At 44.4% G+C, this 25,214-nt stretch overlaps 1 protein-coding gene across 2 annotated transcripts in view; it reads right to left on the reverse strand.

Annotated features, from left to right (window-relative positions):
* Nucleotides 1-25,214, reverse strand: part of LAMA3 (laminin subunit alpha 3) — a 253,780-nt gene that overhangs the window by 90,383 nt on the left and 138,183 nt on the right. For both annotated transcript variants that reach the window (XM_046670883.1, XM_046670884.1), the window contains 10 exons: nt 22,393-22,501; nt 20,365-20,462; nt 19,354-19,498; nt 17,625-17,751; nt 17,400-17,539; nt 15,750-15,865; nt 14,431-14,642; nt 13,218-13,422; nt 1,395-1,539; nt 541-681 (listed from right to left, as the gene is read on the reverse strand). In XM_046670883.1, the coding sequence (XP_046526839.1) occupies nt 541-681; nt 1,395-1,539; nt 13,218-13,422; nt 14,431-14,642; nt 15,750-15,865; nt 17,400-17,539; nt 17,625-17,751; nt 19,354-19,498; nt 20,365-20,462; nt 22,393-22,501 (1,438 nt within the window). The remainder of the gene's footprint in view (nt 1-540; nt 682-1,394; nt 1,540-13,217; nt 13,423-14,430; nt 14,643-15,749; nt 15,866-17,399; nt 17,540-17,624; nt 17,752-19,353; nt 19,499-20,364; nt 20,463-22,392; nt 22,502-25,214) is intronic.

Genomic DNA, 25,214 nt, shown 5'->3' on the forward strand with positions numbered 1-25,214 from the left:
AAGTTTCAGTTTCATGGAATTAATTTAAAAGGCGACAAAAAAAAGACGTGGTAAAATAGGTGAGAAGGAAAGTAAAACAGGAAGACGACAAGCAGCTAAGAAGAAACAAGTGGGAAGAACGAGAAACTCCGTTTATTACTGAGTGTTCGTGGAGCATCTCTATAATGTTCCAGATCCTGCTCTAGGCCCTGGGAATGTGTCGAGGAGCTTCCATGCTAGTGTGGAGGAAGGCAGATAATAAACAAATTTTAGCACTAAATGTATAACACGTCACGGAGTGATAAATGCTATTAAGCACACTGCACAAAGAAGGGGAGGGCACAGAGAGTGCAGGGAGTGGGGAAGTAGGGTCCCTCTGAGCACTGGACCTTGAGCAGAGACCTGACAAACTGAGGGACTGAGCATGAGGACATCTGTGGAAGGAATGAGCAGGCTGAGGAACATACGAAAAATCCTCAACCCTCATGTTTCATGCCAATTCATTTCTTCTTCATTTGGAAATAGTAAATAAATCCAAAAAGACTCTAATTCCTTGCATACCTTTGCTCTTCTTTTATGTGTACTGTGACAATGATTGTTTACTCCAAAACAGAAGCAGCTGGTACAGCCCTTGGGATTTGCTGGGTCCAAGTAGAATGATCCTTCTCGACACACATTACATTCTGTACCTTCCACATTTTCCTATTGCAGGAAAACCCAAATCAAGAGATCATTTCTTCAAAGGTTCCCTGATTGCAGTTAGGCCACTTGTACAAATTAAATACCAGTAGAAGATGTGAGAACATGGATGCTAACAAAACATTAAGATACAAAATTGTTAAGCTTTTATACCACATTAATTGTTTAAACTTTTATACCACACACCAATAGAAGAGAGAATTTCCCAAATTTCATACATTGCCTCTTGGCATCTTGAAGGCAGGAATTAACACCAGAAGGATTCACAATACAGGGGAACCGATTCATCCCACCTACTGCTACCTCAAAACATCTGTGACGACTTGGGAGCTCCCCTACAAGCTGGCAGAACCCCTTGGAGCAGAGGTCATTAACCTGGGGTCCATGGGCCAGGAATAGGCTTCAGAAGAAGCTATGAATGGGAGTTTTGTTTCTGAAATTGCAGACAAAAGTTTGTGTCGATTTTTCTGGAGAGGGTCTGTACCTATCCTCAGATTCTTAAGGAGGTCTGCAGCCCCTCCAAAGGATGAGAGGGTGGAAGGGGTCTTCTCTTCTAACTAGTTCTATCAAGTGAGAATGACTATAAAATGCTACACACATTGTGGAAATCTATTACGGGTCATCCCATTTCCCACATATTTCTATATGTTGACTCAATATGAAGAACTTCCATACTGCAGCAGCTGACATCCCTGGCATTGCACATTCTGTCTTACCTTGCAGAGGCAAGCCCCGGTCCCAGGGTCACAGACTGCTGGCTCAGTCCCATCTCTGTTGCAGTGGCAGGGAATGCACTCGGGGAAGTGGTAAAACCCGGAGGCACATCGGTCACATTGCCGCCCTGTGATCCTGGGCTTGCATCTGTACCCAGAGCAAAGGAAGCAAAAGTTATCATCTCTCTACGCACAGCTCTCAAGTCCAGCTACCCTGCACAGAGCAGTTGATGTAACAGACCAGTTAAATAGACACAGTGCCTGCCCACAGGGTGCTTATAGTCCCAGGCAGGATGCAGAGAAGCAGATAAAAGGCACTTACACAAAGCAGGTCAAGATGACCATCATCTTGATGACGAAGGGCGTCAAAAGGAACCAAGTTCCAGATATAAAATAAGTAGGTCACGGGGATGTATTATACAGCCTGGTGACTATGGTTAATAATACTATCTTATATATTTGAAAGTTGCTAAGAAAGATTTATTAAAAATTCTCATCATGAGGAAAAATATTTTGTAACTATGTACAGTGATGATGTTAACTAGACCTATTGTATAATCATCTCACAACATATACAAATATCAAATTACTGTGTTGTACAACTGAAACTAATATGATGTTATCTGTCAATTATACCTCAATTCAAACAGAGAGATGACCATCATGGACAGTGCATCCTGAGGGGCAGGCTCAGTGCGAGGCTCTGGGGGGTGAGGGCAGACATGGCCCCTGAGAACGAAGAGCTCCCACAGATAAGTGTTGAGGTCGAAATGTGAACAATATACACACAGGGTCTAAGGGGGTGGTGGTGAGAGGAGCAGCAGCTGACCCAGCCTCTCTGGGGGAGGTGATGCTTAAGCTGGACCTAAAATGTCAAGTATTGTGGGCTAGGAGGTGGGATGGGTGTTCCAGACACAAGGCACAGAGGGGAAACCACCTGGTGAACGCAGGGAACACAAGTGTGCTGCTGCTGGGGCAGACTTACAAGCAGGGGCTGCTGAATCACGAGCCTAAAGAGGTAGGCAGGAGCCAGCTCATGTGGATGGAAGTGCTGGGCACTGTGACAATGTCTGTGGCAGTGGACACAGAGGCCCGCGCCCTGAAGGCGGACTGGCTGGAGTTCTAGGCCCAGCTCTCACACTCATTAGATCTATTATCTTAGCAAGTTATTGAACTTCTCAAGCCTTCTTTTTCTCATCTGTAGGGAGGGGAAATGATAGTTGCTGCCTCCAAGGACTGCTGTGGAGACAAATGAAGAAGTGCCAGGGACAGGGCAAGCCCTCAAACAAGGTATTGTCATTTTTGAAAAGCTTTTAAAGAGGAAAGCATGTGGTTGGGTGTGCGTGACGGTGAGCCGAGCAGGTCAATTCTGCAGCCAGCTGTTGAGTCAGGAGGGAGATGAGGGGGCTGAACTCGGGCAGAGGTATTTGGAATGAAGAGGAGGAATAGGGACCAAAACTATTTTGGGGTGAGGTTGCTGGGACTTGTAATGCTCTGGATGAAGGGGATAGAAGGAAGAGAAGGCAAGGAAGAATCCCAGTTGTCCAGCTCAAGTGACAGAGTGGATTCTGGGGCCTCATGTAAAGCTGGGAATGAAGGCACAGGGTAGGGAGGGAGGGAGACAATGGGCAGACCTGGTGGGAGTCCAGTGGGCAATCGCCTGTATGGCCTAGGTGCTGAGGAAGATTCCAGGGGGGAGCTCTGAGCCATCAGCAGGTACATGTACCTGAAGCACAAGAGTGGATGAGAAAACACGAAAGGCTGATGGAGTGAGAAGAGCAGTGGGCTGCCAGCAGAACCGAGAAGCCCAACATCCAAGGGGAGGGAGGAGAGGAAGAGGAAGTGGATGCCAGCTTCCACAGCTCAGTCACGGAGCTCCACAGCTGAAGTCTGGTGGGTTCCACACACTGATCCTTTTTTGTGGCTCTAAAGAAAGCATTAGGAAGTGTGCTTTTTGTTGACATAGAGGGAGTACAATACTTCATTAACTTGCTGTCAAATGTAAGTTATCAACTATCTCTTCATACCTATTAAAATATCTTACCCCAGTGACCATGCAAGAAAGATAAACTTTATATCCCAGTAAGCTGGCCTTTGGTAAATATCTGCCCATAACCAGATAAAGGATTTTGTACTTGACTGAGAACACAAACTTGTGACCAGGTGGCCTAGGTTTAAATCCCATCTCTACCACTTACTGGATGTAGAAAACTGAGTAAGTTAATCTCTTTACAACTGAGTCTCCTCTTCCGTAAAAATGGAGATCATAATACTACTTCACAGGACTGTTGTGAGAATGAAATAAAATATCAAATGTTTAAACTTTAGAACAGTGCCATGCACACGTTGGCTAAGGGGAGCAGATGGGTGTCCCTTTATCCCACTGCCCACACCTAAAAAGGTAAAATCAGTTTCACCTGCAAGGCCTGCTGACAAGTCAAATGTTATTTCAGCTCTTCCCAGCCCCACCCCCCTCATCTTCCTCCCTACCTGAGATCTGCAGAAATTATTTTTGTAAAGAAGAAAATATTCTCCAAAGAACACCTGCAGCACTGCAGATGGAGAGGGTAAATGCTCTGCTTGGAGCAATCACTCTAGTGCGGTGGCTTGTATACTCTGCGAGGGGGTCTGGGACCCTTCTGGGAAGCTGGATAAACTGTGGGCTATCTTCTGAGAAAAGTGCTTCCCACCTACCCACAGATAACATTCTCTCTCTCTCCCTCTTTCGCTCTCTCTCTCTCACGCGCACGTGTGTACATACACACACACTCTTGTTTACACATGAAATTTTGCATTCACTATCAGAGGGTTCCCGGGCACAGATTAACAACACCTACTCTCTTCTTGTGAATCTCAGACTAGAAGCAATCAGACAGTCTGGCAAAAGAAATGACTGTTCCCAGAGGATTCCCTATTTCTGGAGGGAGCAGTGAGTGTGGAGCACAAGAATGCGGGCTGTCCAGAGATGGGAAAGAAGAGAGTACAGATAACCCTTCCAAATAACATCATGAGGAAGAGGAAGCTTAGATAGGAAGAGGAACTTTGGCGATGAGCTGACTTAGACTGGGGTGGACTCGACTCCTCTCACCTGGAAGGGAGGAAAGGGCGCTGTGCATGGACAGTGTTGTTGTTGTAACAAAGTGTCAGCTGGGAAGCTTGGCATCCCAAGGTCCAGGACAGTTCTTTTAGCAAACATCCCGGGCATTAATTGCATGCTGGAGTCAAACAAGCAACTCAGATATTGAACGTCATTGATGGACAAAGCTGAGAGTGGCCTGGACCTGGGCCTTGAAGGTGAGGACAGGCAGATGGGAGCCTATGTTTTATATTTTCACGTCACTGGAAAAGAAGGAACAGGAGTATTTTGCAGGGAGGGCAGTTGTGGAAGCTGCTCCTTGAGACAAGGAGAAATGGAAGCACAATCATTACTTGTCTGCCTCTTTATTTCAGAACATGTGAGACGATGTGGTGGAGAAGACAGGCGGGCTGAGAGGATATGACCACATCAGTAATATAAGATAAAGCTCTGGGCTGCGCTTAGCATGTAAGTAGCAACTGAGAGCATAGGAGTGGATGAGAAAAAGCAAAAAGCTGTGCAGAGTGATAACAGTACTGGCCTGTGAGCTAAAAACTCTGAGAAGCCCAGTTGGGACTGATAGACAAGGGTTAACCAAAACATGGAGAATATAATGTCTAGATTCCTGAGTAATGCAATGCTTAGAGCATTGAGCATATGAAACCTGTGCAAAAACAACCAACCAAAGGAGTTTTTGGTGGTGCTATGACAACAGAGAATAAAAAGGAAACTTCCTTTTCAAAGTCTGGCTGAACATCTTTTAAAAACAACCTGAAGTCACCCTGACCTTGGCACACTTCTCCAGGGAGATGCTCTGCTACTCAAAGAGCTGCCCTCGCTGCAAAAGCAAGAGGTTCCAGCAGATGCTGCCTGGAGGTGCAGAACGGCAGCACCAGGGATGCAGGTCATGTGAAGTCATCTCTGATGCAGTGGGCTCATGGCCAAATGTTATGCAATAACATCTGTGTGTGTTTGGGTGCTCACTGTGTCTCACAGACAACAAGAAAATCAGGCGTTAGGGTGAACTCTATCCTTTGCTCATTGAACACTTAATATTACTCTCACATCAAAGTCCTAATTTAGAATCCAAAGTCTACCTTATTCATTCATTTATTCATTCAATAATTATTGAGTGCCTTCTATATATACATCCCTGTGTTAAGGGACAGGAGAGAGAGGGGACAAATTAGAATAAGTCAGTGTTGACCTCGGTACGTTTTCACTGAGGACATAGGACATAGACAGGCACAAAGTTAGGTAATCACATGAGAGATGCATGGCTAAGCATTAAACTCGCTTTAGGCAATGAGATGATGAGGATATCTCCGTGGACTTGTAGAAGGCTTCATGCCTTCTTTGAGCTTGAACTTGAAGGATAAGTACAATTTGGGGGTAACAGAAGAGTGGGGAAGCAGGCCTTTCACAACCACAGACTGAACATATGCAAAACATGTTTAGAGGAAGTGAGAAAACCAAGCCAGAGAAAAAAAGGCTTAAGTTAGGATAGATGGGGGTCAGGTTACCACAGAAAGTGGCCTTTATCCTATTAGACAACGGGGAGTTGAAGAAGGTTCTAGCACCAAGAGTGATGGGATGGAAGTGGTATCGGGCAGTGCCATGTGCCCCCACAGCAGCCTGCACACAATATGGTGCCACGACACTGCATTGTCGTTATTGATAGTCCCCTATCAGACTGTGACCTTGTATTAGGAGGCATGTGTGCCTTCTGCACAAAGCACAATTTCCAAACTGGAGTAGGTGCTAGACACAGTTTGAGTAATGAAACATATTGCTATTTAACAAGATAGAATGTAAGGCAAAAGAAAAATTCACAAGGAACTGAGGCAAGTGTTTCACCATGGTTTAAAAGAAACATACACCAAGAAGATAAAATCATAAACAACTATGCATTTATCAACATTGTCTCAAGTTTTGTAGAGTAATAGCTCTATGCATTCATGACAAAATTAAGGGGAAAATAAATGTTTAAATCCTAGTATGATTTTGTATTTAGCATATTCCTCTTTGATTAAGGAGAAAAGGCAGGCAGGCAGGCAGGAAAGAAGAAAGAAAGGAAGAAGGAGCGAGTAAACGAGGAAAAGGCAGGTCAATTAGGTGACCATCAATACCATTCAAACATGAAGCGGTAAAAGGACTTAACCAGGGTGGCAGCAAGCCATGGAAAGGAAGGGGGATGATATACACCTTTCCAGAAGTCAACACCTGATTGAATGTAGGGAAAAGGGCTTGATTCTAGGATGATACTGGGATTTCAGGCTTTGGGGACCGGGAGGAGGCTGTCACCATTCAGTAGAATTTTTTTTGATTAGCCCTGAGCTAACTGCTGCCAATCCTCCTCTTTTTTCTGAGGAAGACTGGCCCTGAGCTAACATCCGTGCCCATCTTCCTCTACTTTGTATGTGGGATGCCTGCCACAGAGTGGCTTGCCAAGCAGTGCCATATCTGCACCTGGGATCTGAACCGGCGAACCCCGGGCTGCCGAAGCTGAACGTGTGCACTTAACCACTGCGCCGCCAGGCTGGCTCCAGAAATTTAAAAATACAAAGAAAGAAATGGCTTCATAGGCAAGACAATGACATGGGTTTCAGATATGGGGTTAGAGTTGCAGAATTCTGGAGTTGTAAGGGCCTTCAAAGATCATCTAATCTAACACTTCATTATATATATGAGGGGACAGGAGCTCAAAGAGTCCAGGGACTTGTCGGAGGCCACCTAAGTAAAGCCAGGAAGAGAGTTCAGGTCGAACTGATTTGTAACGAAGGTGCAATAAACCAACCATCAAGGAGAGGGCTGAGCTTTGGATCTCGGAATCACCCAGGAGCGGGGCTGGTTGAAGGCAGGAGAATAACTGGGGTTTCAAGGGGACAAATACAGAGGGAAGGAGGTGGATAGCTAAGTCCTTGTCAAATAATAATAACAGCTAACACTTATTGGGTGCTGGTGTGTCTCAGGTACTGTTCTGAGGGTTTCTGCATAGGATATGTAATCCTCTAAAGAACTTCCTGAGGCAGGTGCCTCTAGTATCCCTATTTTAAAGATGAAGAAATAAGGCACAGAGAGGAGACATAACATGTTGGGGTCACCCACATAGTGAGTGCACAACCTTGTGCAAACTCATATCACATGTCCTCTCAGTCTGCGGGCAGAAGGAGGAGGTTGAACCAGTGAAATAGCCAGGGAAGGATCATTCTGAGAGAGAGAGAAAGATGCTCATGTTACAGAAAATGAAGGAGGACAGAGGGAATGCAGGTGAGAACTTTGAGCTCCGTGTGTGTGGCAGGAGCCCAATCCGCCCTGCTCACCATGTGCAAGCACCCACAGCCTGCCTATGCATTCCTGTTATTCCATGAGGGGCATCAAAGGAGTTGCTTCTTCAAGTTGTTATGGCTCATGGATTTATGCCTAGCCAGAGACACTTCTGTTCCAAGAAGGCCAAGTCTATGACCTGGCTGGTATTTTGTTTTTCCATCTAACACAAACATTTGGTAAATCTGTGAGAAGTGGCTGAGATAGAGATCTCCTCAAAGCCTTTTCTTTTGCTACTGCTTTTCTGAAAAGGCATGCCTGTACACATGGCCTCAGTGGATGTCCAGGTAGACTGCCATCTCCTTCAACAGATCTTAAAATAGCCTGAATGTGGTCGACATCACGATAGTTTTTTAAAGCAGGGATTCTCAGCTTCCTTGTATTTGTCACTGATTGATAAAATTTTCCGAGGATATTCTAGCCCTTTTGCTGGTTCAAAGAATCTAACGGCATAATCTCTCATTATTAAAAACAGATGCAAATGTACTTTTTCATTGCTACCATATCTGATTAAATTACTGTGTTGCTATAAAAAATAAACATTTGATCAAGATAAGCATCTTTAAGACCTCAATCTAGATAGAGGTGGTCAAAATAATGGGCTTTTTGGCATTTATACAATATAATTTTGCAGTAGTTTTTATGATAGAGATTGAAGAAGAAATAGAATCAGAAGTTTAAACTTAGGAGGGAAGTTAGAGATGATTTACCAAACTTCATTATATAGATTAGGAAACTGAGACCCAGGAAGGCAAAGTGACTTGCCCAGAGTGTCCTAGCTGGTTCATGACAAAGGTGACTCAAGAACTCAGTTCTCACTCCAACATAAGATATGGCTCCAACTTAACTTATTCCTAATTGTCTCTAAAATTACAATACCAGTTTTAATTCAGTAAAGATTGAGTATTGTGGATTGCTACAATCATTTTTTGTAATTCATTTTAAAGTAGATTAATTTTATAATAGTTTGATTTTCTCTTAGTATGATATACTTGAACATCTATAAATAGTCAAATAAAATTTAAAAATTTTTAAACTTTGTGATTTGTGATAATTTGTCCAACCACAAGAGTCTGTTGTATAATTGAGAAAGGATGTGTTTTTTTAATTGAAAATTCTAAGTATCTTTGATTACTTCTTTTACATGAACTGTAGGTTCCTCTAAACACATTCTTCATTTTCATTAGGAAATTTTCTTGGAGGAATAAAGCGTTCTTTCCTTTCATATTTTCTAAAGAAATATTCTTAAGTAATCAAAAGGTTTTTCAGCATCCACACTGGAATTATCATGGGCAATCTGTGCAATTGACAGTCGTGTAACAAACTGAAAGTTTTTCTTACATTATCTGCCAAGGGCCTTTCACGACAAATCCACTTTGACCACAGACAGATGTGTCATTCCATTGGGTTATTACAGTCTCTTTGGTAACGCCAAGATAAGCAACTTCACATCTTTGTTTAGGTGTGATAGAGGCCAGTGGAATTCCATTCCTGTTGACGTTCTCTCAGGTTTGGGCAAAATTATAGAACATGAGTCCTGAGTTAGGAATCTTCCAGTCCTCTAAATTGTCATTGACTAGTGAAGGTTTGTTAAACACTCTTCAGAATTTGTACCGAAAATACTCTGGTAAATCTATCTCTCATAGATGGTAGCTTAACTGATTGTTACAATTTTTAATGCATTCTCGGTTTCCTTTTTCTGTGGCAGCAGCATTGAGAAACAGTGTGTGAGAGTCTGTTTGTAACAGTTTGTTCTGTCGACCAGCTACGCCCTTTTAAAACCCCCCCATTAGTTCTCAGAGAGTGAATTCTCTGCTTCTCCTGCCTGAAAATTGCTTCTCCATCTCCCTGGCTCCTTTGTGGCCTATGATCAAACAGAGGTACCCCTTCCAGGACCCACACCTGGTTTTCCCGCCTGTGTCCCCCTATCTTCTCCTTGGGGGCCTCACTCGCTCTAACCTATGCACACAGTTCCCAAACCTCCTTCTCCAGCCCCAAACTCTTCACTTGGATGTTCTGCCTTCAAAAGAAAAACCCTTTTGTAGTCATTACAGGAAAACAGAAATTTGCTGGACTTTCCTGCACTTATTTTGCGGCTTAGTAAGTTTTTATTTTTAATTGGATATGGCGGCACTGTAATGTTTTCAGTATTTAGGGCTCTGGGTATCTTAATGCAGCTATGATTGGTGCTGCGACAGAATCCTGGGCTCCAACCGCAGCCAGGATTTCCATTTCCTAATAACCATTCCATGTCCTCTGTTTATCTTCTTTTCCTGCTCTTCCACCTAGTTTCTTCTTTATTTTCCCAATGTTATGCATTGCTTATTCTGCCATTCAAATGGAACCTTGCTCTTTCAGGCCTTTTAATATCCAGATTCCTGCCATAATACCCCTGGAGTGAGCAAAGGATTTTAATGCTAAGACCTCCCCCTCTGCTCATCCTACTTATTTGTCAGACTTCTCTTTCCTCTGAAGGATCTGTGCAAACCCATCCCACATAAAGACGCTGGATTATTTCCTTTGATTTGTTCTTCAAATATATTAATATGAAAACAATTCTTCCTAATTCAACCTGTTTCCCTTTTTACAACTCCCTGGAGTCCCTTTTCTGAAGCCAGTTCAAATTCTACAGTTTCCTTTGGTCTGGTAGATGTCCTGGGGAGCTCTGAGGATTATTTTGTGTTTCAGACTGAAGAACTGCTGAAGTGTTTCAACAGCAACAGACTAGCTTGGTCGACTGTCTTTTGAGTGTTGTTCTAATCCTCCTGTGCCCACCTTTTCAAATCTGAGATGGCACATCTTGTCAGTATTGGTCTTCCAGCTTCACGGAGAGAAATGTTCCATTCTCATTATCCTTGCAGACGTTTCCATTGAGAGACACACATTTTATTTACAAACGCTTTGGAGCTCTAGTGTCAAATGTTTATGACTATCAGTTTCCTGTCAATAAAAGAATTTTGTTTTTCAAGAAAGGGAGCCTGGCTCCTATGGGAACACAAAAAGGGAGAGGTCAGTGGTAAGGGATGGATGGGAAGTTGCAGTGAAATATTTGCTATTTGAGGGAAGAAGGCCTTGGCAGAGGTAGAAAATAACAAGATGAAAAGCATAGTGGGGCTGTTAGCTGGGAAAGGAAAAATGATACCCATCAATGAAAGAGTAGAAGAAAAACAGATGTAATGGGAGCAAAGATAGCTGGGTGAAATGAAGAGGACGGTGGAGGAGATGCTGAGAGGAATGCCAAACAATCCAGCTGAAATTAGGCAGCATGGCCATGTGACAGAGCAGATCTCCAAGGTTTCACTGTTTGACTAGCTACTTTTTGGCAAGGGTTGAAACAGAGGGATGGAGGCAATTTTCCCTGGAGAGGCAAACCTAGATCAAAAATGAAGTCACAGGACTACACACAACTTCTCCTCCTCTCTCCTTTCTATAAAGTTGGTTGGGTCATGAGTGGCACTTACAGGTCCCTTTAGCTTCCCACTTATCCACCTTCTCCAGCTACAAGACCGCAAGCAACTCCTGGGCACTGAGCCTCTTTTTATTCTGTAGCATTCCCGCAGGTCCTGGTAGAAGTCTGTGCTTCCACACTAAGTGCCATTCTCTCATACATCAGTAACTTACTGGAAATAAGTTAGAGATTTTCACAGGCCCACAGGTGCATTCGGGCCACAATGCAGAGCCTTCAGTAATGAACTAAGAGCCTGACTTCCTTCCAGAGAATAGCTCAAGCACTGGAGGGAATAGAACCTAATAAATGTTAATTTATTGTGATGAAAACTCTCTAGATATCACCTCAAAATTAATGTGCAAATCACCTTCAGTTTAGGCTCTCTGTTTGAGAAGGATGAGTGACTGAGTTGACTCAGGGAGGACTCACGCCTGTGGTTTTAAAGACTTGGAATGTTTCATGACTCAAGTTCTGAGTCAGCTTCTTACAAGGTGCCGGTAGTAGCACAAAGGAATTGTTAGGCACTGGGCAATAATTAAGGTGTGGTTAAGGGTCTTTCCTTAGAAAAATGAACATCACTGCTATAGAGAGTTGAATTTTGTCTCCAAAAAGATACGTTCAAGTTCTAACCCCCAGTACCTGAGAATGTGATCTTATTTGGAAACAGGGTCTTTGCAGACACAACCAAGTTAAGATGAGGTCATACTGGAGTAAAGTGAGCCCTTATCCAAGGGTATCCTTATAAGAAGAGACACAGAGACAGAATGCCATGTGAAGACAGAGGCAGAGAGTGGATCGATGTGTCTACAAGTCAAGCAGCTCCAAAGACTGCCGGCTACACCTGAGGCTAAGAGAGAGTCATGGAACGGGTTCTCTCCTAGACTCTTTAGAAACAGCGTGGCACTGTCAACACCTTGATTTCAAACTTGCAGCCCTGAGAACTGTGAGAGAATAGGCTGTTGCTGTTTTAAGCCACGCTGTTCGTGGTAATTTGTTACAGGAGCAACAGGAAATGAACACAGCTGCCCTCCAGCAGCATCAGCCCTCCCAGCTCTCACAGGGGCACAGCCCCCCTAACAACCATGTGTCTGAGGGCGTGTGTGCAGCGGGAGTGGGGTCGATGGTGAATCACATGCTTTCTCCTGCACGCTGCCAAGCCGGCCTGGACTCTAGAAGCTCTGGCTCAGTCTTCCTGCCATATATCCTCCCAGCTAATTCTTTCCAGCCTTTTCTTCTAGGACAATGGATTCTGTTTTTCATCCCCTGTAGCTACTCCCTAGTCCTGCTGAGATCAATGGCATCACGTGACACTAGCATCTAGTTTCCAATGTAGAGCCCGACCCACTGAACTGAACCTCTTGGCAACACAGCATCTGTCTGAGCGACGTTCACCACTCATCTCTTAGCAGTTATGCACTGGACCTCTCGGTGGTTCCCTCAAGGGCAGCCCCACTCTCAGGCGGGCTCTCCAGCACGTACCTGCCCACCCTGCCTCCATCCCCACTGGCAACCAAGCCCCACTGTGGAGGCCCTGGCACTCCTTCTATAACTGAGTTAGGCAAGCCCGAGGATTTCAGACTTTGTCATGCACTGTCCTTAACAAAACTGCCAGCTAACCCTAGAATGAAGTCCCAACCTAAATACACATGGACAGGGACTCACCACAAGCTGACACAGGAGAAGAAACTGATAACTCCATTATGATACATCATGGCACACACTGAGAAGGATGCTGGAGTAAATGGGCAAGGCTGCTTGTGGCCTGAGGCGATTGGCCATTTGCCCACGCAGGCTCTGCCTGGCTACCCCAAACACGAGGGGACCAGTTATCCCACACATGCAATCCATCCTGGGTGGAGCTCCCCCCACAGATGGACACAGTGCAGTCCTTGGATCTGAGAGAAGTGGGAAGTAATGACGATCAGTGTGTGGGCAACGGCATCTTCCCTTCCTGTAACATAACATACCAGCTCACCTGCACTGCCCATGGTCCCTGTCGCACTCCGGGGTGGCAGCCTCAAGGGTGCCCCTCCTGGAACAGTTGCAGCCTTCGCAGCCGGCCAGGGGGTGGAAGCTGAAGGAGTGCGTCTCACACACTTCACACTGGGGTCTGACGGTGCGGGGAGGGCAGAGGCATTTCCCTGTCATCTCCTCACAAAGGCGCTGGCCACAGCTGCATGCTGACCAGGGGACAAAGAGAAACAGTGTAGGGTTAGATGCTGCCTGACCTACAGCAGGACTGCACCAACTGCCAGGATTTCCAGAAGCCTCCAGGGGTCTGGGAGAAACATCTTGCTTCCTTTTGCTATGGCGTTATCGATTGTGGTTGATCTGATAGGCCCATTTCTTGGGGCCAAGACCAACCATACCAAATGCTCATGGCAGATACAGTGTGTGAATGCTGAAGGAGGCACAGCTGGACCTACTGGCACCAAGGTAAATACTCAAAGGAACCCAGTGAGCTCAGGTATGTGCCATTCCAACGTGCAGCCTCTTGTTCATCAGAGGTTGCTGTTCCTCACAGGCTCCATGAAGTGGATCCACATCAGGGAGGGGAGCCTGGGGCACTGAGCCCAGGGTCAAGGTACGGTGCTGCAGCAGCGTCCTCACTAGGCAAAGGCTGGTCTCCACGTGGGGACTATCTACATCACACCTGCACCCTTTCCTGCCCCCTCAGGGCTTGGGCTGACTCTGTCTCGGGCTGACTCTGTCTCAGGCCGCAGGACGGTTTCAGATAAAGATCCATGGGCTTTGTTCAGTGACTACTATGCCCCTGTGGCCCTGGCTCTCCTCCTGTCTCACCTCAGTTTTGGTTAAGCTGCAAGAACCGAAGGGGCTTCCACTAGGGAGGAGGTTGAGCTGTCCAATATTTTGCCTCTTAAGGCTACTTACATTCACCTTCTTTGCCAAATGCATGGGTCACATAGCATGGGAAACACAAATATTTATCTTCTAGAACCTTGTTACTCTGAGTGTGGTCCATGGACCAGCGGCTTGGGCATCCTCTGAGTGGTTATAAGAAATGCAGACTGTCAGGCCCCAGTCCAGGCCTCCTGAATCAGAATCTGCATTTTCACAAGATCCCCAGACCAGTCTTTAGCACAGTGAAATTCGAGAAGCCCTGCCCTGGAAGAGCATCATCCACCAGGGACCAGAGATGACCTCAGATGACTCGAACGTGCACTTACGCTTGCAGTGTGGGAATCCGTAATAACCCATTCGACAGCGGGTACACTGCCGCCCAATGATGTTGGGCCGGCACGGGCACTGCCCGCCCTCTGGGCTGCAGTGATGGCCAATGGACCCGGTGGGGTGGCACTCACAAGGCAGTGCACCGTTGTGGTAAAGGGCCACCAGGGACCTGGTGGAGTTCTTACAGAATACGGAGACTGTTTGGGGGCTGTGGAGACAAAAACAACTCATGGTGATATCTCGGCAGGTGCACCCAGAAACCGTCCCAACCATCCCCTTCCCACGTGCTGCACCAAGGAGTGTTTTCGGGGAAGGTCTCTGGCTCTGAAGTTTGGGAAGAAATGGGAGAATACCCCGCTCCTGGACTCACAGCCGGTGACAGCCATCCCTTCCCCCACCCATCCACTCCAGACCACATCACAGGACTGATGGGTGAGATCTTTGGGTGGCTGGAATAAAAGGGTGAAAATTCACCTATAGGATGAGTTGTATGGTATGTAGATTATATCTCAATAAAGCTGTTACAGAAAAAATTACACCTATATGTCTAATGATACACCAGTAATAATAATAATGAGGAGGAGGAGGCAAATTACCAACATTTGTTGAATGCTGTGCGTTAGAAGTTTCGCCTACATCTTACTTTACCTCACAACCACCCAATTTCACAGACAAGGCACCTGAGGCTCCTAGAAGTTAAGCAACATACACAAGGCCACAGAGCTATGAAGCTGCAGAGCAGGTATGCCAATCCATAGCTGTTTGACTTCAGAGAGTCTGCTCTTAATTTTCTATATAGGAGGCTTCTGCCTACCAGGGCCCCCAGGAGCTCCGGGGTTCCTTAGGAAACCTACTAAAGGGCAAGATGGGTCTGCAGAAGAGAATGGCAGGAGCCAATACTCAGGGCTGCCCAGGCTCTCAGTATTCAGGGACCCAAGGAGAGAGGATGGGGAGGTCCAAGTCTCTGTGACACTCCCACTCAGTCAGATGGCAAAGGAGAGTGGGGATCAGGGCTGTCATCCTTCTGAGTGGAGGATGCCCTGTGTGGTATCTTTTAGAAATCTGAGTTGGCCAAGAGGAAGCAGCAAAGAGGAAAAGAAACTCCTAAGCAGCCCATGAGTCTCAGCTTGGAGGGGAACCTCTGTTGAGATCCAGGTTGAGAACAGTAATCTTGCCCAGATGTGCCTGGTGAGGTGTGCTGTAGGATGGTGTGTGCAGAGGAAGAGCATCTCCATCCCCAGACCCGGGACTCACTGCTACTCCCTTGGGGGAAAGCCTCATGCATTCCAGGGCCTTTCCACAAAGTGATACTTACTCCGTATAAAAACTGTTTCCTCCACAATTGGCGATAAACTCGAATGACTTGTTCACTGATTTTTTATGAAGTATTTGGTAATCGTAATTCTCCGCAGGCACCACTAGAACACGGACCTAAAGGAAACCCATTAGTATGTCTTTGGATTTCCAATAACAGGGCACACCAACAGCTATGCATTACACTTTCTCTGTGCTAAGATTGACGTCATTTATCATTAAGTCCAAGACCAGATGAAACAGGATTTATGAAAAATAGTCACAAGAAACAACCCTAAGCCAGTGTTAAAGGCTCAACACACAGTTCCTATGTAGGAAATGATACTGAGTGCAGGGGCAGATCCCTTGGAGTGTGGCTCACAGAAGCAGCAGCCTCAAGCGCTGGGCAGGGACAGAAGACCTCAGGGGTAAGGAGGGGCCTGTTAGGGTGGCCAGGGCCCCACGTGATCCATGCCTGGGATGCCTCTGGATCTCCAGGGCTTGCTATTTTGCATTTTTAAAGGTGAGCAAACTGCAAGGGCAGCACCAAAGGGGAAACTCATACTGTGGCTTGCCCCTGAAGTTTATATCCTCTCTGAAACTCTATCATGGATAATTATAGCCCCGGTCTTTAAAAGTACTGTTTGGTTCTCTGTACCCGTATAAATCAGACTATGCCAGTAACAAATGCTGTAGGAAAGGTCAAAACATCTTTGTCAACTACTCACCAACTTGCAGCTTACAGAGTCTATTGCTGTCATGTTATTCAATTCAATAAACATTTGCCAGGCACCACACACCAGGCGGTATTCAGGCACAGGGGGTACAAAGAATAAAGTCAGGTTCTATCCCCAGGAAGATGACAGCCTTGGAGAAAGAAGGAGGCACGAGCAAGGAACTAGAGGGCCACAGAGCAGAGCCTGGGCAGTGCTTCTTGGCTCTCTGGAAGGCTGTACCAGCATTGGGTACATAGATCACCATCCTATCAACCAAGGCAATGAACAGACTAGGGGGTGTGGGGGCTGTGCAGGTAACAGGCTAAGTTTGAGGGACTTGTAAGACCTCTGGCTATCGAGATATACAGCAGATGGACCCACATTGGGCCTGAAGCTCAGGAAAGATCAGAGATGAATTCTCAGATGTGGGTGTCACTTCCACAGAGGAGAGAACAGAATCAACAGGCACGGATGACGGTTTCCAAAGGGAACTGAAAGAAAGGAGGCTCAGCATTGAACCGAGGGAACTCCAACATATGGGGATGACGGGAAAGGGAAAATCACTGGAGGAGCACCAGAGAAAGTGGGAAAAACCAAGAGAAAGTAGCTATGGAAACCAAAAAAGAAAGTTTTAAAAACAAAGGAGTGTTAAGTGCTTCAGAGAGAAACCAGCCAGACGAGGAGTGAGGAGGGGCTGCTGCAGAATGAGACGCTCACCAGAGCTTATCGCAGGGCAGCTTTTTCTTCCTATTTGCTTCTCTGTTATTCTGATTTCCCTTGATTTTAACTGTCATACTCCCTTTTATTAAAAAAAAATGGAGGCTGCAATTTAAACCTTTTTCTATAAATATGACTTTAATTCCTTGCAGGAATTATTGCCATGAGCCAAACGACAGACAGAACAGCTAACCAAGGCAACCCCATAAGGAGCAAGCTGAGGGACAAGGAGAACGCACCAATACTAAGGACCTCCCTTCTGGAACCTTCACAGTCACGGCCACCTCAGGCTCTGAGATGTCAAACTCAACCTGATCTTCAGCGATCACTTGGTCCCAGCAGCCAAGCACATGGGGGCAAAAAGAGGCACGAAAGACACCTGGGGACAGGGAGAGCGGAGTTTCTGTCAGACCACTGCAAGGACAGGCCATGCGGGTAGCCACGGGATGCTTGCTGTGGCTCACCTGCCCGCGGCCGCCCTCTGTCCACCGACACCTGCGCAGGAAACGTTGGGTGTGCCCGCTGATAAAAATGGATGACAAAGACGTATCGGCCCCCGTGCGGGACAAGTCCTCTCAGGGTCATTTGGTTCTAGGAGGAAGAAAGAGGAAAAAAATCTCCTCAAGCTGCAGAGCTACGTATAATTAGAATCACAGGATATTTAGAGGTTAAAAACCAAAACAACCTAGGTATTTACCCAAGTGATGTGAAAATCTATGTTCACACAAAACCTTCACTTAAATGTTTATAGCAGCTTAGCCTGTAATCACAAACACTGGAAACAAACCAAATGTTTCTCAGCTGCAGACTGTGGTACAACCACAAGTGATGTTGGAGGGAGCGTGATTTGGTCCAGTCGTTTTGGAAAACTGGCAGTGTCCACCAAAGCTGAACACATAACTGAGCAACTGCACTCCTAGGAGTGTACAGTAGGTTTGCCAAAAGGCTGTACCAGAATGCTCCCAGCACTCGAGGACTACTTGTAATAACCATATAATAGAGAGTCAGACTCCATTTTTGATGTTTGACCATGGACAGTTTTCCAGTCCATCACTCACCTTCCGTCTTTGGCCCTGCACCTAGACAAGCCAGCAAGAAAGCCCCGGTGCTCATTCCTTGGCACAGGTGGGAAGTTCCAACCACACAAATTCTAGACCCTGGGACAGGGAGCCGGCACCCTGGACTCCCCCCCAACCCCTCCCCCTGCCCAAGCCCAACTTTTGCTCAAGCTTGAGTATGAGCCCTGCTCTCCCCAAAAAGCCTCACTATGTGAGTAATAAGTCTTTTCAACCCCTCAAAAAAACTACAAGAATAACAACAACAATGAAAAATTATCTTCCAGAGAACAGTGACTTGGAGAAGGTAGGTAACTTGCTAAAGGTCATACGCAATTCTGACAGCAGAACGAGGACTAGAACTCTACTGCGATTTCAGTTCATTTCCCCTACTATTCTAGGCTGCCTTTCCCGTATGGGATCTTATTAAATTGTCTTTCTCAGATCCTGTTAATTTCCTAACTCGATCCAATGTGAACTGACAGGAAACATCTCTAGGATTAAAAAGACATAATATTCAGAACAAACATTAAGTCCTGCAATTTTGTAGTTTACAGTGAATAAAATGCGTTCCCTTACTATATTTCATCTTTGTGCTCTAGATGATTAATCAATTGATGAGAAATGAGAATGTCCTGCCTGCAAGGTACTGTGCTGGTACAGTTAGGGATGCAAAACAATTTGTTAGCCACAGCAGCTTTCTAAAAGTGCTTACGTTCCAACTCGGGAAGATAATCAATAAACTCAACAGTGTGAAATAGCAGTAGCCCATGAAAATACGAGGCATCACAAGATGGACCATGAAAAACTGCCAAATGACTGTAGACACAGACGCAGGAAAGAGAAAGAGCATCAGGGTGAGGCGGTCACAGACAGGATTAACTGGCTGCCTCACGTCTGGGATTCTCCTCAGTTGAGAGTAGGGGTGCTCAAACTTTAGAGGCATCTGAATCCCCTGGAGGGTTTGTTGAAACACAGATCCCTGGGTCCCACCCCCAGAGTTTCTGATTCAGTAGTTCTGGGGTGGGGCCTGCAAATCTGTATTTCTAACAAGTACCCAGGTGAGGCGGATGCTATGGTTAGAGCCACACTTTGAGAACCACTGATTTAGAAACAATACACTCAAGGGGAGTCCTACCTGTGGTGCCTTCAAGGTGACTCCAGTAACAACACTGGCAGAAGGTGAAGGATCCTGGGGCAGGAGAGGGTAAGACTCACCACTAGGGAGATCCAAAATTAGTGCTGTGGGAGGAGTTTCAGGGGCCAGGGAGACACAAGTGGCACTGAAAAATAGAATATTAAAACACGACCAAAATTGGAAGAACTGTCCATTGATGAAGATACAGACTCTGAGTTTAAGACCCTGTAAGCAGCAAAAGGATCCAGTCTCGAGAGAACCACAGGATTGTGGAGATCTTTATACATAGATACTGCGTGCAGTGAATTGGCCAAGTGTATTCCAGCCATCTGCTCAATACAATGAGCTAAAACGGAAAGCAAATCTTAATTCTGAAGGAAAGTAAGCTAGACAGAAACTTATTGGAACTTCCCTTTCTAGAACTGAAATTCACTAAGTGAGATCAATGCAATGAAACACTACTATTCACCTCTGAACATAAATGGTGACACAAAATTATACAAAAACAAAGACAACAAATACACATCATTTCTTTTAGGCATGGCCAGATTTCATTGTCTTGGTGGTTTCTATACTCTTAACCATATGCACAAAGTTTCATGACTGTGTCTATAAATTATTTCTGAATCTATATCAAAACAACCCTCCCCAAACCCCAATAATCCTTGCTAATTCTCATAGCATAGTTGTGAAATAGGTCATTATTTTCATGGTTTTTTAAAAATGAAGAGCCTCAGACACCAAGATTAAAGGATTGGAACAAAGTGAGTCTTTGTGAAGGCTCAGAATAGAACTCAGAATTTCTAACTGCCCTCGAGGGCGAAGCTTAACTATTTCCCCCAGGTGCTTCTGTGTCAGTTTCCTGTTATTATGGAATTCTGGAAAGACTGTTGGGGTAAATGATGTAGCTGTTTTTTGTTACTTCTGAAGTTAAGTATAAAGTTGTAGCCTTACAAGTGTTACAGTATCACTCAGAGCATAAACAAGGCAGAAGGGAAGGAAACACACTACCTTTGATTAATGAATCGCCCGTAACTGGCAATGCATCTGACTTGAGGTCTCAAATACTCAGTTGAGAATTCTTCAACGGGTATGATACAAATCTGATGCTGTTGAGCAAACACAATGCAAAAAGGTACATCGTGTTATCAGCAAAGCCAATGGTACAGTCAAACATCCTCTTTAAAAAAGGTGTTAAGTAAAGAATTCATCCAGAGAAATTATAATTGTTATTTTAAAGTAGTAAAAATTGCAGGATGGCACTCCCTATGGCATCATTATGTGCAACAAATCCTTTTTACTGCTATACAGGATCACGGACTAAATTGCTCTTGGAATAATTATATAAATAAACAAAATCAAATAAAAGTTTGCAAACAACTCTTTGTTAGTGACTTTTGGTGCCTGTTTTCTCTCCCGCCCTGGGCCGATGCTGGCTCTTCAGATCCCTTGGCAGGCAGAGGGGGGATATGGCGGGCAGCCAGGGAGCCTGCTGTTCAGAGAGATGGCTGCTCCTGCTAAACATGCTTCTCTATGATAAAGGACTCAGAGGGTGACTCGTATCTCAGGCACATTTGGACTTTGTTGAAGAAACTGTCTCTAGAGCTAGTTTTTGAATCACACAACAAATTCAGTCATAAACTTATCAATACGTTTCAATTTTTTTTCCATTTTTTTATTAAGGTTATGAAAGTTAACATCCTTGTGAAATTACAGTTGTACATCATTATTAGTCATGTTGTAGGTACACCACTTCACCCCTAGTGCCCTCCCCCCACCCCCCTTTCCCCTGGCAACCACCCATCAGTTCTCTTTGTCCATATGTTAACTACCACCTATGAGTGGTGTCATACAGATCAATACGTTTCATTTTAAGTCAAAACTGTATTACCAGCTTGATCACAAAGCTATTCAGTAACAACAAAAACTTTTATTGAACATCTGCTATATGCCAGGCACTCAGACTGGGGAATCCTGCAAGACCAGGATGGATAATACCCCCGCCCTCACGGAGCCTACTTTCTAGTCAGCCTTGACTACGAATGACATTCGGCTATTTCGAAAGGGCAAACTGATGTTTAAAAGATGAAGATTCAGCCCCATTATAATTTCCAAAGATGAAGAGGTTAAGATTCACCTGGATTGTTATGTTTAAAAAGAGAGACATAACTTTTTCAAATGTCTTAAATTAGCATATAATTTATATAATAATTTTTAAAAACTGAATTCCAGGTGCTTCTTAAGAGGGAGCTCAAATTTTAATGTCGTCAAGGACAAATATTTAAAATACACTAGAAAGGCTGCCTGGCATTTCCCAGAGTGTGATACATGTTTAACATTAGCAGTAACAGGAAGCTGCTTCATACCGAGAGAATCTCATGATCCCTGAGATATTTACCGTAAATCTGGCCATGCCTTCCTAGCCCAGATCCCACTGTCTCTGTTTACCAAAATTCTCAATATTTAAGCTGTGTTATTAAAAGCGTGGGCATGAAGGGTATTTAATCTGCCAAACTTGGCATTTTAAATCTTAATAGTATATATCTAATTAACTGAATAATACCCTTTTTGAAACAGAGTAACAATAGTGTGGAAAAAAATACTGGGTGACTACAACCTTGAAAATTTGGAGGGAATTTGCTAAGAAACTAATAGATGTAATAAAATAGTAAAATGGGAAAGAAAATAAACAGTAACTAACAGCATTTCTATACACCAGCAATAATAAACTAGGAAATACAATAACAAATGGTGTTTCATTCATAATACTAACAATGAATAAAGATTAAGGAAAATTAATTGTGAGATGTGTTCAAATATGATGACTAAACTTTATTGGGCATTATAGAAAAGGCTCAAACAAATGAAGAGGTGAGACAGATTTCTAGCTGGGAAGAATAAACATCATAAAACTGGCAATTCTCCACAGGTTAATTTTATAGATGTAGTGCAAACCCAGCCAAAATTTTAATAAGCTTTTTAAAAACCCAGATATCAACCAAATGCTTCTAAAATTCAATGGGCAAAACAGAAGCATACCAGAAGGAATCGGGCCATACGTGCTTTGAGCCGAATGTCTGCATCTGCTAACAGCTCATACACGGGGATGCGGCTCCTGCCATCAGTCACAGCACTCCGGCAGAGGACACTGCAAGAGGGAACAGAGTTGGCTCAGCCTAACTCCCCTGGTCTCCCTCACTTTGCATCTCCCTATGGGGTAACATTGCTCTTCAGTTTCTCTTGTTTATAGCCGGGTGGCCAATAGTGAAGTTTTCTGCACGACGAGTTTAAGATGGATGCTGCCCCCAATCCCTAAGGGGAAAATAACCTTCTCACTGTGGTCCAAGCTAAAACTCTCAGAGCTAAAGGCCTTGCTCACTTTTTCCATCAGGCTTTATGGAATACTTGGTTTAGTCATCGGAAGAAAGAGCCCCGGGGTCAGTCATGTCTGATCTCTAAGGCACAACCTTCTGGGAAATTTAACAATATCCTTGGAACTGTTGGCGATTAAAGTTGCCCAGTGACCTCACAATGACATCCCAGGCCACTTCAGTAAGTGCAGCTGGCCTTACACCAGCTCTGAGAAACCCAGAGCTGCTTTTGGAAGCTCTGGCTGTTCCTCCTTCCTCATTTCTACCAGTGGTGTTCCTTCCTTCCATGCCATCAGATGAAACACAGAGCTCAGGAACCTTGAAAAGGTCACAGTTTTGAACCAAAGAATATACTCTAATGGTAAAACCCACAAACGAAGTATTTTTTGAGGAATTTTCTGACTTCATACGCTGTAGCAACTTTCCTGTCTGTAGATATAATTTAGAACTAGAGACATACTGAAAGAAAACGACCATCTCTGGGAAATATTTGAAACAATTTATGCAACGACTTTTTTGGTGTAGAAAGAGCCAAGCACACTTTGTAGCATATATTAGAAACTGAATAAATAGTCCTTTTCTTTTCCCTTTCGTGCATGTGTGTGGGGGTGTGAATGTGTGTGTCAATTAAAATGCATTCCTTTTGGCTTCAAGCATAATCTTGGGAGTTAACTATATCAAGCGATTGCCTTAGGCTTAGTTTTATCCTTATCCTCTACGACATTCTTATTAAGAATAGACCAACAGTAATAAGTGAATTGATTTAATCATTAATGAATCACATCCCTTATGGAGGGCAGACCAGATTGATCACAGCACTATGATGAAAAGTGGTATTCCCACTAGCACCGCTACTTTTCTGCTGGCATATTGCTTTTTGACAACACAGTTAGAACTCAGTTGAGAAATGCTGGGAAAGCTGCAACGGTAAAAGGGCTTGTCATTTGAAACAGGTTTTTACAGGTCAAATCTTTTCCAATGCCACCTATTTTTGGATTCCAGTACTTGTAGCCTGTTCATTTTCGCTCGTTCACATGACAGCCAAAGTGGAGAAAAAGCAAATATTTTAGACAAGTGAAAAAACACCATGGGACTTTCCTGGGATTGGTTAAATACAATAAAAATGATTCCTAGCCCAACACAATACTGTCTTGGTATTCTTAATGACAGACAGACACTGGCAAAGGAGAACTTTGGTGTTGTCATGTCCGGAGCCAAAACGATCTGCAGAATATCATGCAGTTCTCCCCCAAAATGCCATTCAGACAAAGGCCATGAAACAATGCTTATGGCTTAAGGAATTCCAGGAGGGTGTCCTCTCTCTCTTTAGTTTTGAAATCACTCCTCCGCTTGGCATAGATATTCTCAGGTTCTGCTGAGATGATTCAAAGAGTCACCAGGGTCATTATGAATGTTTCCTCCTGTCCCTTTAGCCATCTCCACTTTGCATCCTGTGGGGCAGGGATGAAGCCACGTGATCTGGAAGGTGGAAGCAGTGAGAGAGTTGAACTGGAGGGAGGACTTGGATGGATGGGGTATGGAGATCTGCTCCAGGCCATGTAGCCAACAGGCTCCAGAACTCAGGTGGCGAGGTGACCCACCCATCTGGGAGTGTACATTCCAGCGGTTGCTGACCTCACATCTAGATGCAACTACTATTTTCAGATAACGACAGAACATTCTGCAAAACTTTTATGGCCCATCTGGTGCTCTTATTAAAAATCCAAATGCAATTATAGTCTTTGTTTTTTTTATCATCATGCCAGAGATAAGAGCAGATTAGATTTTTTAATAAGATTTTTAAAAGAAGCTTTCACAGTTTCTTTTTTAGAGTCGCTGAAGTGTGATGTTAATTCAATAACCATTTCATCAAGTCTCATAAAAGTTTCCATTCTAAGCTACTAAAAGTAACTCTTTCAAAGTCTTTCATTTGCAAAACAGGGAAAATGTCCCACTACTTCAGGTCATCTTGGGTTTGACAAAAAGCAACATGAAAGCAGAGGTAACAAAATTTTCAAGGCCTCAGCCAAGAAGTGGGTGGGTTCCTTGCAGTCCTCTACCTGCTGTCTCAAGAGACTCTGACTTCCAGTACCATTTGTCATACAGTTAATCTCACGTGGAAACACTCCTTGCACTAATTCTTTAATTAAAGCATGCTCTGAACATCTGCATACATCTCGAGACACTATGCAAAGAAAACAATTTTTAATAAATCCTTGTCAGAGCTCTTGGAAGGGATGAACTTCATCAGGGTGAATTTTAAAATCGTTTGTCAAATTATTTTTCACCTGACAATCATCAAACATTAATTATCCCCAGTTCTGAAGCATGTGTTGTGAAGACAGGTATGACAGAGAATGAGTCTTTTCCCCTATGTCACGCACCCATGTACTCTCCACAGCATTTGAGGTGAAAGCACTGTACTGAGTTCACTGTTCCACACAGGGGTGACAGAGAATAAAATAAAAATGGCGCTGCTTCATGTGAATC

This window comes from Equus quagga, chromosome 9 (genome assembly GCF_021613505.1).
Source record: "Equus quagga isolate Etosha38 chromosome 9, UCLA_HA_Equagga_1.0, whole genome shotgun sequence".
Classification (NCBI taxonomy): Eukaryota; Metazoa; Chordata; class Mammalia; order Perissodactyla; family Equidae; genus Equus; species Equus quagga.